The 19,572-nt window shown below is 33.8% G+C and overlaps 1 protein-coding gene across 4 annotated transcripts in view; it reads right to left on the bottom strand.

Moving 5' to 3' along the window:
* The window catches only part of GRIK2 (glutamate ionotropic receptor kainate type subunit 2), a 590,245-nt gene that overhangs the window by 351,355 nt on the left and 219,318 nt on the right, over positions 1 to 19,572 (bottom strand). For all 4 annotated transcript variants that reach the window (XM_074333337.2, XM_074333338.2, XM_074333339.2 and 1 more), the window contains exon 4: positions 17,439 to 17,696. In XM_074333337.2, coding sequence (XP_074189438.1) covers positions 17,439 to 17,696 — 258 coding nt within the window. The remainder of the gene's footprint in view (positions 1 to 17,438; positions 17,697 to 19,572) is intronic.

Genomic DNA, 19,572 nt, shown 5'->3' on the forward strand with positions numbered 1-19,572 from the left:
AATGTTGTATCATTTACAAAGTACATTTTAATATAACCTAAATTTGCCTGGATCTAGAAAATCTGAATACATTGTCCAGTGCAATCTATAGATTTAATGTAATCCCGATCAAAACCCCAATGGTATTTTTGCAGAAATAGAAAAATCCGTGCTAATATTCATTTGGAATCTCAAGAGATTGCACATAGCCAAAACAATCTTGAAGAAAGAAGAACCAAGTTGGAGGTCTCATCTTTCTGATTTCAAAACTTATTGCAAAGCTACAGTTATCAAAACAGTATGGTGCTAGCATAAACATGCATCAATTGATTGGAAGAGACAGGACAGAAATAGTCTCACATATACTCATATAGTCAAGTGATTTTCAACAAGGATGCTAAGATAATTCAATGTGGAAAGGACAGTCTTTTCAACCAACATTGTTAAGAAAACTGGATATCTATATGCAAAAGAATAATATTGGATCCTTACCTTATAGCATATATAAAAATTAATTCAAAATGGATCGAAGATATAAATGTAAGATGCAGAACTATAAAAACACAAGGAAAATGCCTCATGGCAAGGATTTCTTGGATATGATACCAAAGACACAGGCAACAAAAGAAAAAATAGATAAACTGACTACAAAATTAAAAACTTCTGTGCATCAAAGGACACAATAAACAGAGTGAAAAGGCAACTTATGGAATGAGAGAAAATATTTGCAAATTATATATCTAATAAGGAAGTAATCTCCAGAATACATAAAGAACTCCTATAATCGAACAACAAAAAATCCAAACAACCTGATTTTTAAAATGGTCAAAGGTCTTGAATAAATGTTTCTCCAAAGAAAATTCACAAATGGCCAACAAGCATATATGAAAAGATGTTCAACATGATTAATTATTAAGAAAATAAAAATCATCTGATATCATTATGGCTACACCTGATTTTCTCTGGGCACCATTTGCTTGGAGTGTCAATTTCCACCCTTTCACTTTGAGTCTATGGTTGTCCTTGTAGCTGAGATGTGTCTCTTGGAGACAGCATATGTTGGGTTTAGTTTTTTGATCCAATCTGCTACTCTGTGCCTTTTTATTGGTGAGTTCAGTCCATTTACATTTAGGGTGATTACCTGAAATCTATGTAATTTTACTAACAATTGTCACCCCAATAAATTTAATAAAATAAAATTAAAAAAAAAAATCAAAACCAAAATGAAATATCACCTCACAACAATCAGGATGGCTACTATCAATAACAAAACCAGAAAATAACAAGTCTTGGTGAGGATGTGGAAATATTAGAACCTTGTCCACTGTTGGTGGGCTTGTAAAACAGTGTATCTCCTTTGAAAAATAGTAGGGTGCTTTCTTAAAAAATTTAACATAGAATTACCACATGATCTGGCAATTTCACACCTGGCAATATATATACAAATAATTAAGAACACAGTCTTAAAGACATCTTTGTACACCCGTGTTGTATGTCAATTATACCTCAAAAATGTTAAAAAAATAAAAGTAGCCAAAAGGCGGATGTATTCATGGATAGATGAATGGATAAGCAATATGTGATAAACATATACAATAGAATTTTAGTCAATCTTATAAAAGGAAGCAAATTTGGACACATGGCTACACAACATGGATAAACCTTGAGGACACTGTTTTAAGTGAAATAAGTCAGTCACAAAAAGACAAATACTGTATGATTATACTTATATGAGGTATCCAGAGTACTCAAATTCATAGAAACAGAAAGCGGAATGGTGGTTATCAAGGCCTAAGGGGAGGAGAAATGAGGAGGAGTTGTTATAGGGTATAGAATTTCAGTTTTGTAAGATAAAAAAATAAAAGTTCTGTAAGGTGTGTTTTACAACTATTAAAAATGGAGAAATCTGAGAACCGTATTATGGGGCTCTATACTTGTTTAAAATCACTACAACTAAATATTGCACAAATGTTTAGTCCATCTCTACTGTAAACTAATGATGGTGTTACAAATAATGTTGTGAGTTCCACAAACTTTTTTAGAGTTATCCTAATCTCCTAAATAGTGAAACAGTTACAACAATAAATTAAATTGTATTGAGGAAAATACATGCATAATTATATAAACAGTATCATTGTAGGTCACTGAATATAAAATTTGTGCTGCATAATTTCAATTTACTCTTCCCAAAATAAAAGTGACTTTCAAGAGTTAGCTTTTCAATAGGCAGAGAAAACAGTTCTGTGTATCTCTAGTTTGCCAATAGCCTTTGTGAATGCTCTTTGATCTTTGCTGTAGGATAAAGGTACAAGGAACCGTTTTTCTTTTCTTTTTTCTTTCTTTCTTTTTTTTAGGAACCCCTTTTCAATAGTGTAAAAGCTAAGATATGGGCAGTGCCCGTTAGATTTGGTTTCTTTGAACATAGAAATGCAAATACCTTTGTTACATTACTTTTTTTTTTCCCAGCTTCATTGAGATACAATTGATACATAACTTTGTGTAAGTTTAAGGCATGCAATGTGCTGATTTGATACACTTAATACTGCAAAATGATTACCACAATAGGGTGAGTTCTATCACCTCACATAACTACCATTTCTTCTATTCTGGGGGGAGAGGGTGGGAACATTTAATATCTACTCTTTTAGCAACTTTCAATTCTATAATATAGTTACCATAGTGTACATTACATTCCCAGAATGTATTCATCTTATAATTGGAAGTTTGTACTCTTTGACCAATATCTCCCCATTTCCCCTGCTGACAAACCCCTGGTTGACTACCACTCTCCTCTCTATTTCTGAGTTCAGCTGTTTTAGATTCGCACGTAGTTGAGATCATATGATATCTGACTAGCTCTGTCCGACTTATTTCACTTCTTATAATGTCCTCAAATTTCATCCATGTTGTAAATGTCAGGATTTCCTTATTTCTCATGACTGAATAATATTCTGTGTGTGTGTGTGTGTGTGTGTGTGTGTGTGTGTGTGTGTGTGTACCACATCTTCTTTATCTATTCATCCATGGATGAACACTTAGGTTGTTTTCATATCTCGGCTATTGTAAATAATGCTGGAGTAAACATGGGAATACAGACTTCTCTTCAAGATCACCTCATTTCCTTTGGATTCATAACCAGAAGTGAGACTTTAGGCCATAAGGTAAATTTTTTGAGGAATCCCCATGCTGTGTTCCATAGCTTCTGTACCAATTTACATTCCCACCAACAGTGCACAAGTGTTCCCTTTTCTCCACATCCTTGCCAACATTTGTTATCTCCAGTCTTTTTGATGATGGCCCTTCTAATATGTATGAGGTGACATCTCATTATGGATATGATGTGCCATTTCCTGATGGTTAGTGATGTTGAGCATCTTTTAGTGATGTTGTAGCTGTTGGCCATTTGTACATCTTTTGTGGAAAAACATCTATTCAGCTCCTCTACCCACTTAATTGTTTTTTCTTTGTTGTTTGTTTATTTTTTGCTATTGAGTGCCATGTTACTTCTAAATATATAATAGGTAGAATTTCATTTAAGAATAAATAAAACAATGTTTAAAGATTACATTTAAAATTGGGCAGAGGACCTGAACAGACATTTTTCCAAAGAGGAAATACAAATGGCAAATAGACATATGAAACAATGCTCAACATCACTAATCATCAGAAAAATGCAAATAAAAATCACAATGAGATATAACCTCACCCCAGTTAGAATGGCTGTCATCAACAAGACAAATAGTAACAAGTGTTGGAGAGGCTGTGGAGAAAAAGGAACCCTCATACACTGTTGATGGGAATGCAGATTGGTGCAGCCACTATGGAAGGTAATGTGGAGGTTCCTCAAAAAATTACGAATAGAATTACCATATGACCCAGCAATCCCTCTCCTGGGTATCTATCCAAAAAACCTGAAAACATTTATCCATAAAGACAAGTGTGCTCCAATGTTCATTGCAGTGGCCAAGACATGGAAATAACCAAAATGCCCTTCAATAGATGAATGTATAAAGAAGTAGTGGTATATATACACAATGGAATACTATTCAGCGGTAAGAAAAGATGAAATAGGATCATTAGTGACAACATGGATGGATCTCGAGATTATAATGCTAAGTAAAATAAGTCAGACAGAAAAAGCAGAGAACCATATGAGTTCACTGATACGTGGTATATAAACTGAAAACAACAAAAGAACAAGACAAACAACTGAAAGAACAAAAACTCATAGATATGGACAATAGTTTAGGGGTTCCCAGAGGGTAAGGGGGTGGGAGGAACGGGATTCTAGAAGAGGGTAAATGAGGTCTAATATAAGGTGATGGAAAGAGAACTGACTTTGGGTGGTGAACACAGAAGGTGAGATATAGATAATGTATTACAGAATTGTACACCTGAAATCTATGCAATTTTACTAACAATTGTCACTCCAATAAACTTTAATTTAAAGAAAAATAATATTGATCTAGTTCCTTGGCTGAGCTTCCAATGAAGGTATTTAAAAGAAAAAATTTGCATCATTTGCTTTAGTCTCTCAATATGACAATAAGATAGCTCTCTGACCTTCAGCCATTTTTAGGAAAGGAAATTATAGCTTGTCATTTTTCATTGAGTAATTAATAGCGTAATTAACATGTTAGTATTAATATTTCAAGGGCTGACTTAATTTTCCTTCTTTAATGCCAACCCAATTATTTCAATTGGATAAAAGGATAAAAAGTTCATTGTGCAAATGGAACAGGAGATTTTAAAATATGCTTAATTGACAAATCAGAATCATGAGTCATATAATTAGTACTTTTTGCAAAATTCTTTTCAAGTTAAATTAAAAAGTAAAACAACTTGTAAATTTGCTAAAATATGTAAGTCATTTTATCAATGCTAGATTATTCCAAAATTTATTAATTTATACTTGACAATTTTTACTCTCTTTACAGCATAAAGTTCTTCCTCCATAGTAAAACTAATTCAAAACTGTTTAAAATACTCTAAAGACAAGAATATTTAGCAGAATTAAAACAACTTAGTGTGAAAGTTCAAACAACTGAATAAATACGTTCAATAAGTGATTGATAATTTTGTCAAAGCTAAATCACTATAAAACTGTTCTAGTTTTGCTTACAAATTTTAAGTCTGCTTTTATCTGTAAAATAATGCCGCCATTTACTAAGTTTAATTTATCAACAATTATTTTTAAAAATATAATAATGTACATTTTATTCAAAATTAGATGGATCAGTGGTTCTCAAAGTGTGGTTGCTAAACCACAGCATCATTCTCATATGGCAACTTTTTAGAAAGAAAAGCTGTCAGGACACAGCCTATACCTACTGAAGCAGAACGTGGAAATAAGACCAGCAAGGTGGTGTGTTTTAACAAGTTTTCATAATTATTTCATTGTGCACTGCTGTTTGAGACTAGGTTACACTGTAGGAAAAATCATCCAGCAAATCACAGCAATTTAACAGAACTAAATCATGTCTCATAAAAGCAAGGTCTGCTGTCGATCTAAATAATTCTCCAGGGCAGCTGTGTTCAATATTTTGGCTCAGCATTTTGGGATGCTTTGAACATATAGTGTAATTGTTATGGGAAAGTATGAGTAAGCTGGAGAATTAGTGCCAAGTCATTAAATTCTTTCACCTGGAAATGAACAACACTACCACTAGCATTTCATCAGCTAAAGCAACCCACGTGGCCACATCTAAATTTAAGGACTAGGGAACTGCAACCTGCTTAGGTCTAGAAGTGAAGATAACCAAATATTGGGAAACCTAGTAATGCCTCTACCAATTGCAAGTCCTTGGATATAACCCCAGAGTTACTGAATCAGAGGAATTGGCCTAGGAATCTCTAGCTTTAACAGAAGGCTAGGAAATCCTATTATTGATACCAATTAAATTTAAGAACCAGTACGTTGGGTTTTATTTTTAATATCTGTTAAATAATAAAATGTTTTATGAAAAGAAAGATGACTGGATTTGTAGAAATGTAACTGTTTATAAATAGTAAAATAACATCTTTGGTTGTTATATGGAAAAAGGGAGAGCTGTAAGGCTTTGTACTATCAGTAACTTTTACTAGTTAAGGTTCTATTTATCACAAGGTAGATTTAGTACGTGATTAATGCATTTATACAAAAGAAATGTATTTCTTGACTTCTTTTTGAGTCACTGAAATACTATCAGAGTGGACACTGTGCCATCTCCCATTTGAAATAATTCAAAAACAGTGATACACAATTAGCCTGTCTAGAATCCGGGTGTTAACCCTTTCTTGCCTTGTCAAAATTTTTGAATCTAGATAATTTTGTCCCCAAATATACTTTATATACTTTATATTTAAAACAAGATAAGCATTTACACAATGTTGAGAAGAATAGAGAAAACTTCTTTAGAAGGCAGTTGCATTAACCTGATATACCATGAATATCAAACCTAGGCATTCAGGATGTGGATTTTTTTAAAAGTGTTCTGATACAAATTGAATATATTTTTAATTGAGTATAGAAAAGTAATCTATTACATCTGTAGAAGTAGATATACTATGTTAGACTAATTTTTCCTCTTCTTGACCTGAAATCTTATTGCAGTTAAAATGAATGCTAACACTTTTTTAGGAGCTGGTGCTATGGACCACAATCATTACTAAGTACCTCATATAAAAATGAGCCTCTGTGTGAATAGTGTCTACACTGAGTTATTTTTAAATAAATGACATTACTGTTACCAAGACAACTCAACTTAATATTGAAATACCCCTCCCTTACATCACCTATACACCTCCCCAGCTATATTTTTCTCCATAACAATTGTCACGTTTGATATTATATAATATACATATTTACTTTGTTATTGTTTATCACCCTACACTAGAATGCAAACTCCATAAGGGAGTAATTGTCTCTTTTGTTCACTCTTGTATCTCCAGTACCTAGAACAGTGCTGACACACAGTAAACGTTTGATATTTGTGGACTAAATAAAGGAATGAATTTTTAGAAAATGAAGATGTGAATAAATAGATAAATTAATTATAAAATAATTAGATCTTTCTTGCCTAGAAAAAACATCACCCTTGCTAAATGGATTATGTGAGTGTTATGAAAATAAGCTTTATTACAGCACTCATGATGTATCATTTTATCAACTAAATTAATTCTTGCATCATACACACAAAGAATAGAACTATAGACTCACATGAGTAGGAGTTATGGAAGGTTACTTCACATTTAAACTTTGTAAGAATATTTTAGGGTGCATCCTGAAGGTGGTGAATCACCAAATGAAAAGGGCATGCCAGAGAGAGAGAACAATTTTGCACAGCGAGAGAGCCTTGAGACAGCAGAACATGATTGGTAAGGAAAAACTACAATTATTTAAGGACTAAAGTCATAATGTAAGCATTGAGAGAAGAAACACAGGGGAAGTCAAATCAGAAAGGAATGAGAGTGGCAACACTGGATGCTGCATGTGTCATGTTGAGGAATCAGCACTCATTCTTCTTAAAACTGAGGAGCCACTGAACAGCTTTAAGCTTGGGAATAACATGACCAGACTGTCATTTCAAAAAAGACCATTTTTCTCTGCATCAAATAGATGAGATTAAATAGAGCAGTGGGCAGAAGAACATGGTCCAGGAGGTAAAGATAAGGACATTAACTAAGACAGGTGGCGGGGATAGAGGACAGAGGTAAATTTGAAAAATGTGAGATCAAAATAAGAAGTATTAAGTAATCCATTGAAAATAAGGGATGAAAGAAAGACAAGAATCTAGAATGATTACTAGGGACCTGGCTGGGTAACCTAATAAAGAGGGAAATACGGGAGAAAAAGCGAGTTTGGAGGTCAGATAATGAGTTTGGTTTTTATCTTGTTGAGCTAGATGTGCCTGTGAGACATCCACATAAAGATGATCAATGAGTGACTAGATCTGTGAGTATGGAGCTTGGTAGAAACCACTGAAGATGTAGGTCAGTGTGTCTACCTTATACATGCACTGCACAGTGGCGTTTTGGTCAATGATGGCCAGCATATATATATATATATGACGGTGGTATACCACATAGCCTCAGTGAGTGTGTAGTAGGCTATAGTGTCTGGGTGAATGTAAAGACACCCTATGATGTACGCACAGTGATGAAATTGCCTAACAACACAATTCTGAAAACGCATCACTGTCATCAAACAGCACGTGACTGCATAGGCAGAGGAAGGCATGGGTCAGGTAACAGGCTTTAGGGAGAGGGAGGCAATCAAGTAGAAAATAAGAAGACTACGTCTAAAGCCTGAACAACATCAGCTTTTAAAGAGCAGGGAAAGAAAAAGGAGTTTAAGAACGGGAATATGGCTGAAAGGAAGTGGTAGTAAGGAGAAAATTATGGCACCGAAGTCAGTGTAGGAGAATTTAATTTTTCCCCTAAAGAGAGGAGTAGTCAAAATTGCCCCATGCATCAGCACAGAGAGGGAGACAGACAAGAATAAGAAAAGGCTAAGGGAAAAGTAGCTACCAAGAGGTACATGCCAATATGTTGCAGATTTAAATTTAGGGAAATTGGCAGTATGTGGCCATCACCAGGGAAGTAGTCTCACTTTATGATTTGTTTTTTTCTTTTCCAACAAAAGCAGATATTATTGATCATTGAAGTCTGGTACCAGACCCGCCCCTTCTATGTCTTAGGACCTACATATATATTTATTTCACTATTGGCAGGGATATGAATTGTGTGACTGTTGTAGGTTAGAAATTTTATTTTTATCTTTAAACTCTTTTAAAGATTTTAAAAATTACAGTAAGAATTAGTTCTATAAATGGTTAAAAATGTTCACTCTCATGTAATAAAAACCCATGTAATAATAATTTTTATGCTTGCTTAAATAAAAAGAAACTATATGCAAGCAACACCAACTTTGTGGAAACACCAATACACCAAGCTATGTAATCAACTATATCCAAATAATTAGGTTTAACTCATAATTGCTAATTGTGTTGCACTTAGAGAACTTGAAGATTTGTACTTAGAATGTGCAACATATAATCATCTTAAATCCAAATTATCACCTCCCTGAAATAAAATCAAAATAATTTGGTTATATGATTTACAATATAAAAAATTTTTGTATTATTCAAAAATTAGTGTCTTCCAAGAATATATACTTTCACATAAACCTATTTTACTGAATTATTTTATTTTACCCTATGTAAACATAGGTCCAAGATAAAATAAAATACATTTTTACTATTAATTGATTTTACATTTTATTATGTTAACTTCAAAAGCACAGATATATCTAGAATAGTCTGTAAATATACTTCATCCAGTTAATGAAGTTAGTAAAGAAAGCATTTCTTCTTTTGCTTAGGATAAAGGCCTTGGCCTTTTTTCTATATTTATATAATACAAATTAATCCATGCTGTTTGTTAGATATTATAATACCTAAAAATGACCGATTTTCCTTCATTAATTAAAAGAATTTACATTCCCCTCACTAAATTCTTTTTATGTATATATTTAGCTCTATGACTGCCTACTCATTTACATAACTGAATTTTTGCTACCATAGCCCTGATTTTGTTCATTTTTTTTCTTTCCTCATATGACAAACAGTCAAAATGGAGGGCAGAGTAAAATGCCACTGGGAAAATTATATGTCCACAGTAAACTCCTATTTTTCAAGATGTATTTATACCTCCAGCACCTTTGGATGATTCCAAGGAACTATTTCAGATGCTTCAAGCCTAATGTGTTAGAAGTAGATTTATTATACCTCTCCCAAATCTCTTTTTTCTTGTTTCCCCTTTTAGGTAAATGTGCCATTGATTAGTAGTCCAGACCAGAAACATAGAGGCAATTCTTATCTTCTTTCGGTCCATCACTCCCTCCCCTTATTTACTTACTGAATCCTACAGTCTATGTCTCTTAAATCCTTATAGAATTTGTTACCTCCACATCACTCCATCAAAGCCTCCTTAATTGGGACTGTTACCTTTTTCAACTTGACTAATTCAGAAATTCCTTTGCTTCTGCTCTTGTCCTATTCCCCACCATATCTCAGTATCCCCAATAAATTCTCCACACTGTAGTCACAGCCTTTGCAAAAAATAGTTCTGATTGTTCATTCCCTTTTCAAAAAATAATAACAAAATCAAGCAAATCAAAACATAACAGCTAAAGCTAACATCGTATCACAATATTTAATTGGAGTTTACTGCCTAAGGTCAAAACACAGATCTACCATTTACTTGCTATGTAATTTTGGACAAATTATCTTAGCTCTCTCCATCTAAATTTTATCATACTAAAAATGTAGGATTAATAATAATTCATTTTTTAGAGGCTAGCAAAGAAAAAATGGCATATAGCGCGTGGCATTTGTATTATTATGAATTTTAGGCTCCTACCATGTGGGCTTTATGAAGCACTTTACTTATCTCACTAGTGCTTGTAGTTACCTAGCAAACTGACTCCCTTAGGCACCCTCACATTTACACACGCAACACCGTTTGGCTCCTTCTCTAATTGAAGCATTTCTACTTGTCCTTCATGATAACTTCATGATAATGTCGCCTTCTCTAAAACTCTTCTGCCTTTTTAGGCAGCTTCAAAATCTTTCTTTCCCAAGATGCCACAGTGTTCTTTTCTTGTCTTTGTCTGCACTTACTAAACTATAATAATGGCACATGCTTTCTCTCTGCCTCTTTTTACTCTGAACTCATGGAGATAGTCAAAGTTGTATCTACTATAATATTGTACCTTGTGCATAACACAGAACCTAGTATACAGAAGATGCAATATACTGAATGTTCAAATAAGTGAATAAATAAATACGTGTTTCATTGCAGTTGAAATATGGTATCAGTATGATTTACTTTAGCTCTCTTATAAAATTTTTGAAATGATAGAAGAAATCATGTCTAGGTATATAAAAATTATTATTGAATGTATTTACTCAATGGCAAGCACTAAAAAGCTACCTGATCTAAATTAACTTTGGGTAGATGACTTAATCCATTGGAGTTTCTTTGTTTAAACAATTGATATAATAATACCTCTTTATGCATTCATTCCTGAAATATTTATCAATGTACTTCAAGGAGCCAGGCACTATCTAGTTACTGGTGAGCAGCCTCCGGGTCCGCCCTACTCAGATGTGTATTTGATCTGATAGAAAAATATAGACAAGAAAAGTCATTCACGACATAATGCTGCATGTTATAGTGGGTGATGGTCATCTGAGTACCGTGGTGCTTTTGGAGTATGTTGGGGGACACCTATTCCAGGCTTGGGAGCTGGGGTAAGGGCAGCCTTTCTTTGAGACATGTAAGCCCGGATGGCATGCATGGGCATGTTTTTGCAAAGGAGCTTGTGCACTTGTGTGTGCACTTAGTGGTAGGAGGAGCGGGGGCCAGAACGAAAGCTTTGCAGGTGGACAGAAGAGTATTTTCAGCAACTGGAAGTTTAATGTCTCAATTGGAAAGAGGGATTCAGACTCAAATGTCATTGGAGAGGTACAGGGACTATATCATGCCAGGTTTTGTAAAACTTTTTTAAAAGTCTTGACTTTATCCTTAGAGCAATGAGAAACTATTAACAGGACAATGGATCAGAATTGCATTTTTTTAAATTACTCTAACTGCAATGTGGAGACTAGATTAGTGGATGCAGACTGAAGTACAAAGACTAGTTAGAAGTCTGTTAGTGATAATCTAGGTGAGAGATGATGGTGACCTTGATCTAAATCATGGTAGAGAGAATGAAAAAATCACAGGACAGATTTGAGAGATCAGAGAGGGGAAGAATTGACAACTGTTAGAGCTTGATTGTGGGGCCAAAGAAAAGAAGGAATCAAGGAAGATATTCAGGTTTCTGTCTTGGGCTGTTGGTGGGCAGAAGAACCAGTCACTGGAGGCATCAGGTATGGTGAGGTGTTAACCTGTTTTCTTTAGGACTCATAAAACTGCTTTGAAAATAAAGTGAAATTGTTTATATAATAGCAACGGCCACCATGTGTTGTGCACTACAGATCCTATATGTAGTCACTTCCATGCCCTTCTTCTCTTTTCCAAATGTGTACCAGTAATTTAGCAGCAAACCTGGGAATAGAATCCCAGACTTCTGTTTACGAGTCCAGAGTTCTTTGTTAATGGACTACCGATCTATAAACAAAGATGAAACACAGGGATTTGAAAGCAAATATTCACAACTTATGCTGGATTGCTTACAAGCTGACAGCTAGCCAACTTATTTTTAGTTTATATTTAAAATGAATCATATGCTCCAAAATGACTGACAGAAAGACAGCTTTGTTTCTGAAGCCAACTCTTTTCCATCATTTTTGGACATCATTCAGAGCTATAACAGACTTTCAGGGTGTTTAAAAGCATTCATCCACAACAACAACAAATGCTAATTATCATAAAACATAAACAGCTCCTGTTAACATCATTCTAAGAATTTCTCCTACTCCAGTACTATATTGCATCCATCATCCCATCTGTTTTGGGGGTGGGAACAAAGACTAGATGGAAGTATAATTATCATGTATCAAACTGGACAACACAACAAAATAGAAATGAATATAAATGGGAGGAACAGCATACATAATAAAGAAATCTGGAAAGGGAAGAAAGAAACATAAATAAAATGGCACAGGGTGTCCTGCAATAAACAGCAGATACATTAAGTTCATAATGGAGTCAATGTTTATTTTGTTGGGTATGAGGGTTTTTTTGTTTTTTTCTGCATTTCAGTTCACAGTCCTCGCTATAATCAGATTTTTCTCCCACATGGTCAAAAAGTCATATTTTTCACTTGGAAGTTTAAAAATTCTCTCTGTTGAATTCTACCATCAAAATTCTATCTTGAGATTTTTAAACATACCCAGAAAGACAAAAGATCTACTTCTATAAGTTTATGAATACATTTCAAATGGAATCTTCTGTCTCTGTTAGAGTCAGTTCTATCCTATTAAAAAATCCTAAATAAAAAATCTATCCTACATAGACCAATGGAATAGAATTGAGAACCCAGAAATAAAACCACATAAATATGGACAGATAATTTTTGACAAAGAAGCTAAAAACATACAATGGAGCAAAGACAACCTATTCAATAAATGGTGCTGGGAGAATTGGATAGCCACGTGCAAAAGAATGAAACTGGACTGCTATTTGTCACCATGTACCAAAGTTAATTCAAAATGGATCAAAGACTTAAGCATAAGACCTGACACAATAAACTACATAGAAGAAAACATAGGTACTAAACTTATGGACCTTGGGTTCAAAGAGCATTTTATGAATTTGACTCCAAAGGCAATGGAAGTAAAAGCTAAAATAAACAAATGGGACTATATGAAACTTAAAAGCTTCTGCACAGCAAAAGAAACCATTGACAAAATAAAGAGGCCACCAACTGAATGGGAGAAGATTTTTGCAAACAGTGCCTCCGATAAGGGGCTAGTATCCAGAATATACAAGGAACTCATGCAAATCAACAACAGAAAAACAAACAACCCAATTGAAAAATGGGCAGAGGACTTGAAGAGACATTTCTCCAAAGAGGACATACAAATGGCAAATAGACATATAAAAAAATGCTCAACATCACTAATCATCAGAGAAATGCAAATCAAAACCACAATGAGATATCACCTCACCCCAGTCAGAATGGCAATCATCAACAAGACAAATAGTAACAAATGTTGGAGAGGCTGTGGAGAAAAAGGAACCCTCATACACTGTTGGTGGGAATGCAGACTGGTGCAGCCGTTATGGAAGGCAGTGTGGAGGTTCCTCAAAAAACTACGAATAGAATTGCCATATGACCCAGCAATCCCTCTCCTGGGTATCTACCCAAAAAATCTGAAAACATTTAGAGATAAAGACACGTGTGCTCCAATGTTCATTGCAGCTTTGTTTACGGTGGCCAAGACATGGAAACAACCAAAATGTCCTTCGATAGATGAATGGATAAAGAAGTTGTGGTATATATACACAATGGAATACTATTCGGCAGTAAGAAAAGATGATATAGGAACATTTGTGACAACATGGATGGATCTTGAGAGAGTAATGCTGAGCGAAACAAGTCAGACAGAAAAAGCAGAGAACCATGTGATTTCACTGATATGTGGTATATAAACCAAAAGCAACAAAAGAACAAGACAAACAAATGAGAAACAGAAACTCATAGACACAGACAATGGTTTGGTGGTTGCCAGAGGGTAAGGGGGGTGGGGGGTGGGGGGTGGGAGATGAGGGTAAGGGGGATCGAATATATGGTGATGGAAGGAGAACTGACTCTGGGTGATGAACACACAATGGGATTTATAGATGATGTAATACAGAATTGTACACCTGAAATCTATGTAATTTTACTAACAATTGTCACCCCAATAAATTTAATAAAATTAAATTAAAAAAAAAAAAAAAAAGAAGAAAAAAAAAATCTATCCTAAATAAAAAACCAAGAAAGCCAAGTCCTCAAAAGTGTTTTAAATTAAAAGGGACTACATCTGGTCAATTACAAATGCAATTAATTCATTACAAATAACATTAGAAACACAATCACGTACCCCTAAATAGGAACTGAAGCTCCACAAGGGTCCTGACTTTGTTTCTTTTACTGGCATATACTCACACCTGTAACTGTCCCTGGAATGTAGTATGTGCTTAATCAATATTTTTTCAATTAAATATTGCACAGAAAGGAGCAATTGTAAGCTTTTATCCTCAGAGGATTTTTAAGTCATACCTATTTTATGAATAATTCTGTAGTGATTCTAAGTTAGCATTAATATTTAAATAATCAAGGACCTTTGGAATCCCCAAATATCTATGCCACCTTCAAAGTGAGAAGCAACAAAGTTTCTTTTAAATAGTAGCAAAGTATTTTAATATTTTTAGTGTGAGGTGAAACCTCCATTAAAAGTATATACATCTAACTATCTCTCTATATATTTCTCTATTAAAATTTTCCTCAATGATGTTTATATTATTAAAGCAAAAGATCAAGAACAGCTAAGATCAATTACACACGAAGTTTACCAAATTGTGATATGACTTCAATCATAAATCCCATTATTTCCTTATCCAATCACTCAAGAACCACATGTATAAAATAAAAAAGTCTCTCTCTCACACACACACACACACACACACACACACACACACACACACACACAAAGATAGAAGAGTGAAGAAAATGCTGTCATTTTATATAACGGACTTGAGCATCCACAAATTTTGGTGTCCTCAGGGGTCTTAGAACCAATCCCTTGGAGATACTGAGGGATTGACTGTCTATCCACAAACATTTGAACATTTGCCAATTTTCCTTCTACCATGAGGAATTTTAAGATAGTAAGGAATGAATACAAAGTATCACATGCACGACATCCACAAATATATATACATATATGGCATGTGTATGTACATGCAGATATAGGGGAATGTGATACTTAGGCAGCGTTCACCTGAATTATTTCAGAGGGGATGGAGAAGTAAATACTCCATGGAATCATAATGTATGTGTATTCATATTTATGTTTTTCTGTATATGCCCATCTATAAACATACATAGACTAATGTATAACTAAGAATTCCCTGGACCATCATGTCATACAACCTAGAGAAACAATCTACAAAGAAAGTTAAAATTATTTGTAAACATTTCACATTTTTTAATCAGAGATGTAAAATTGCTTTATTAATATGTTTTAGGACTTACTATTTCTTATGAATGAAAAGTTTTAAAAAATTATTTTCATTATTTTCCCAGTCCTGTAACTCCCTGTTCTCTGTTCCCTGTTCTCTTGGGAGAATTTCTATCTGTCAATTTGCAGATGGTCAAATTTATTGTCAAATGGACTGATTTCTACACATAGTTCTAAATAATGAATGAACAAAGTGTTTTCTTGGCATACTTTGGGAGAATTTAAATCAAAATAAATTTCAGTGTTGATGTAAACATCAAGGTATAGTAAAATGTCTTAGAATAAAATATTTTTAAATTCTAATTTAAAGAGCACTATTTAGACCACTGATAAGTATCTTAATGTAAAACTCCTTATCATTATATAATAACTAAAAGAGTATGCACTTCCTTCAACAATATAACTATAAGAAAAATTAATACTTTATTTCTACTATTTACTTTGTTATATTTATCTATGAGATTTGCTTTTAACTGGTACCTCAAAATAAATATTCATACATAAAAATAACATATATTAAAACAAGAAAGCACAGACAAGCTCTTGCCAGCAAAAATTCATTGAATATGCCAAAATAAACACCACTTAATAAGTTCTATTTTCCAAGTCTCTAATCTGTGTCTGTACATAAAGAATTCCAAAAACTAAGTATTTCAATGGATATTATTTTGTTGGAAATGTGCGAAAAAACTTTTTCAAACTTTAATGTTCATACAGATAAAGGTATTACTTTCCATAAACATTCTTTGCACCTAAACAACTAAAGAAAATGTTATGGCAAAATTCTGAATTTCTTGGTAAGTTTCACTGACAGCAAATCATGAAGCTTTAAGTTGAGAAACTATCCTGAACTTAGCAGAAAAATTCTTTGAATAAATATTTCAATATTATAGTTTACACTATCTCTATCCTTAATCCAATATTATAGTTTCCATTAACTGATACTTCATAGGAAAAAAAAAGTGCTTCTTTTAAAAATACAGAGACCTCTCCTGGGTATCTACAAAAAAAAATCTAAAAACATTTATCTGTAAAGATATATGTGCTCCGATGTTCATTTTAACTTTATTTACGGTGGCCAAGACATAGAAACTACCATAGTGTCCTTTGATAGATGAATGGATAAAGAAGATGTGGTATATATACACAATGGAATATTATTCTGCCATAAGAAAAGATGAAATAGTGCCATTTGCAATAACATGGATGGATCTTGAGATTATTATGCTAAGAGAAATAAGTCAGACAAAAAGTAAAGAACCATATGATTTCACTGATATGTGGGATATAAAACTGAAAACAACAAAGGAACAAGACAAGCAAATGAAGAAACAAAAACTCATAGACACAGGCAATAGTTTAGTGGTTACCAGAGGGTAAAGGGGAGAGGGGTGTTAGATGATGGTAAAAAGGATCAAATATATGGTGATGGTCTGGGTGGTGAATACACAATGTGATATACAGGTGACATATTACGGAATTGTACACTTCAAACCTATGTAACTTTACTAAAATTGTCACCCCAATAAACTTTAATTAAAGGAAAAAAAATACAGAGAAAAAGTGCATGATTTAGCTGTTTTTTTGTGTTGATGTGTGGAATTAGTGTTGATGTTTGATTCCAAATGTCTTTCCATCTCTCAATTTAAAAAACAAAACAAGACTACAGTAAGAATTTCAAGTATGTTTCATAAAATTATTTATATTTAAAACATAACCCCAAAGGCTACTGATTTTTCTTACCAGTGCTGTCATCATATACAACTGTGACAGTTTTCCACTTGAAGAACTGCACCAAGTCCAAAATGGCACGGCTGAGTGAAGAGAAGTCTGGGTAGAGACTGACATAGAAGGAATCTTTGTTGTCTGACACCTGGTGCTTCCAGCGGGTCTGTATGTGGGGAACCCCCAGAGCATTGCAGATGGACTGAACAGCATTTGCTGAAGAGCTGTGTGAAGGCCCGAAGATGGCAGCCACCCCAAGAGACAGCTGATCACAGGCTGAAGAGGAGACAGAAGTCTGTCAATAATGATGCCAGAGTGCCAACATTACCACATATACTGTAAACCCAAAGGTAACATCCTAAAGATCTTTTTTTTTTTTTTTAATGTAACATCTGTTTTATATTTTGTCTAACGCTGAACATTTTCAATTTGTTAGAAGGGAATTAATTCACCCAGACATCTGCAGCTCAATGTTCAGATATTTTGACAAATAATGTCAAGGGAAGGTGAGAGGTCAGGAGAAAGAGGAGGGATACTCCAGAATTTAAGGGGGGCGATGATCATTTTGGAAGAATAGTTCATATCAGGGAGTTGGGGGAATAGTGTTCCTTTCCAAGTTTACTGGTCATTCCTTACAATTTCAATTTCTTAATCAGAAGCCCTTTTGTCCTCCCTTGCACTCCAATAAACTATGGCAGCACATAGCTAAGTATTTGCATATATCTGGTGACAGAAGTCAAGCTTTGCATGCCACCACCCATACAAAACTTGGTATGGCTCAAAAAGGATGAGCTCATGTGGATTAACCTCATAAACAGAAAGAACATCAAAGTCATAAAATAAGCATTTAATTAACTTTATTTATTTTACTTTTGGTACTATCACTTTTATATTGGTCTATTTTTTTTCTAAATTTATATTTATTCCTGGGAAAATTTTATTCATGTCAACAATAATTGTAATAATCAAGAGAGACATAAACAAACTAGAAGGTATTCAAGTGAAAATTGATATACCGTGACAGAACTTGAATTTCTATAAGATGTACTGAAGTAGTTTGGGCCTAGAAAGTGAGTAATTTTTTTTTTTTTAATGTTGTTCCTTTGAAGTCACCATTAAGAAATCTGTTGGTCTTGTTCCTTTGTTGCTTTCAGTTTTATAACCCACATATGAATGAAGTCATATGGTTCTTGACTTTTTCTGTCTCACTTATTTCGATTACCATAATAATCTTAACAGAGGAACAAGACAAACAAAAAAACAAAAAATCATAGACACAGACAATAGTTTAGTGCTTAACAGAGGGTAAGGGGGGAGGGGAGTAGTGGAAGAGGATAAAGGGGGTCAAATACATAGTGATAGAAGGAGAACTGACTCTGGGTGGTTAGTACACAATGTGATATATAGATGATGTATTCTAGAATTGTACACTTGAAACCTATGTAATTTTACTAACCATTGTTATCCCAATAAATTTAATTTAAAATATCAAAAGAAAGAAATCTATCAATATTTTATTTACACTGCACTCATATTCCATATTCTTTGGTCTAAATGATTTCAATTGAGCTTCTTCTTTCTAATGGAAATAATCATGAACTATGTCACTAATCAAATGCACTTGTCTTGCAGTTAATGACTTATTTTGCAATTATGATGACAAATGCAGTATTTCACAATAACCTTTACCCTTTTTTCAGCCTTTAAAACCTTTCATCACCCTGACACGGTTCTTATATATGGAAACTTATTTGTATTCATAAAGATATGAATTCAAAGGGCAGGCAGAATATAGGCTTTTATAAACACTAGTTAGCTTGGGAAAAGAAGGATTCTTCCATTTCAAGAAATAGTGTACCTTATCAGCTGCCATTAATATTAATCAGTTTACAAGAAATCTGCACCAAGTTAGAATTATAAATAATTATGTACCTTTCCATCAATGTAAAGTAGCATATAAAACAACATTAGCATTACAGAAAAGGAAACATTGTTTTGAAAACAGGAATTTAGAACAAATGCTTTGTAAGCCCATTCCTTTGGGGAAATCTCTATTATCCTTTTATTCTTGTTACATGAATGCTAACTCTATGCAAAAAAAAAAAATCACCTACTTAGGCAAAGTCTGGAAACATCTCTCAAAACGCATTTA

This window comes from Rhinolophus sinicus, chromosome 2 (genome assembly GCF_057876585.1).
Source record: "Rhinolophus sinicus isolate RSI-liver-muscle chromosome 2, RSI-T2T, whole genome shotgun sequence".
NCBI classification, from domain to species: Eukaryota; Metazoa; Chordata; class Mammalia; order Chiroptera; family Rhinolophidae; genus Rhinolophus; species Rhinolophus sinicus.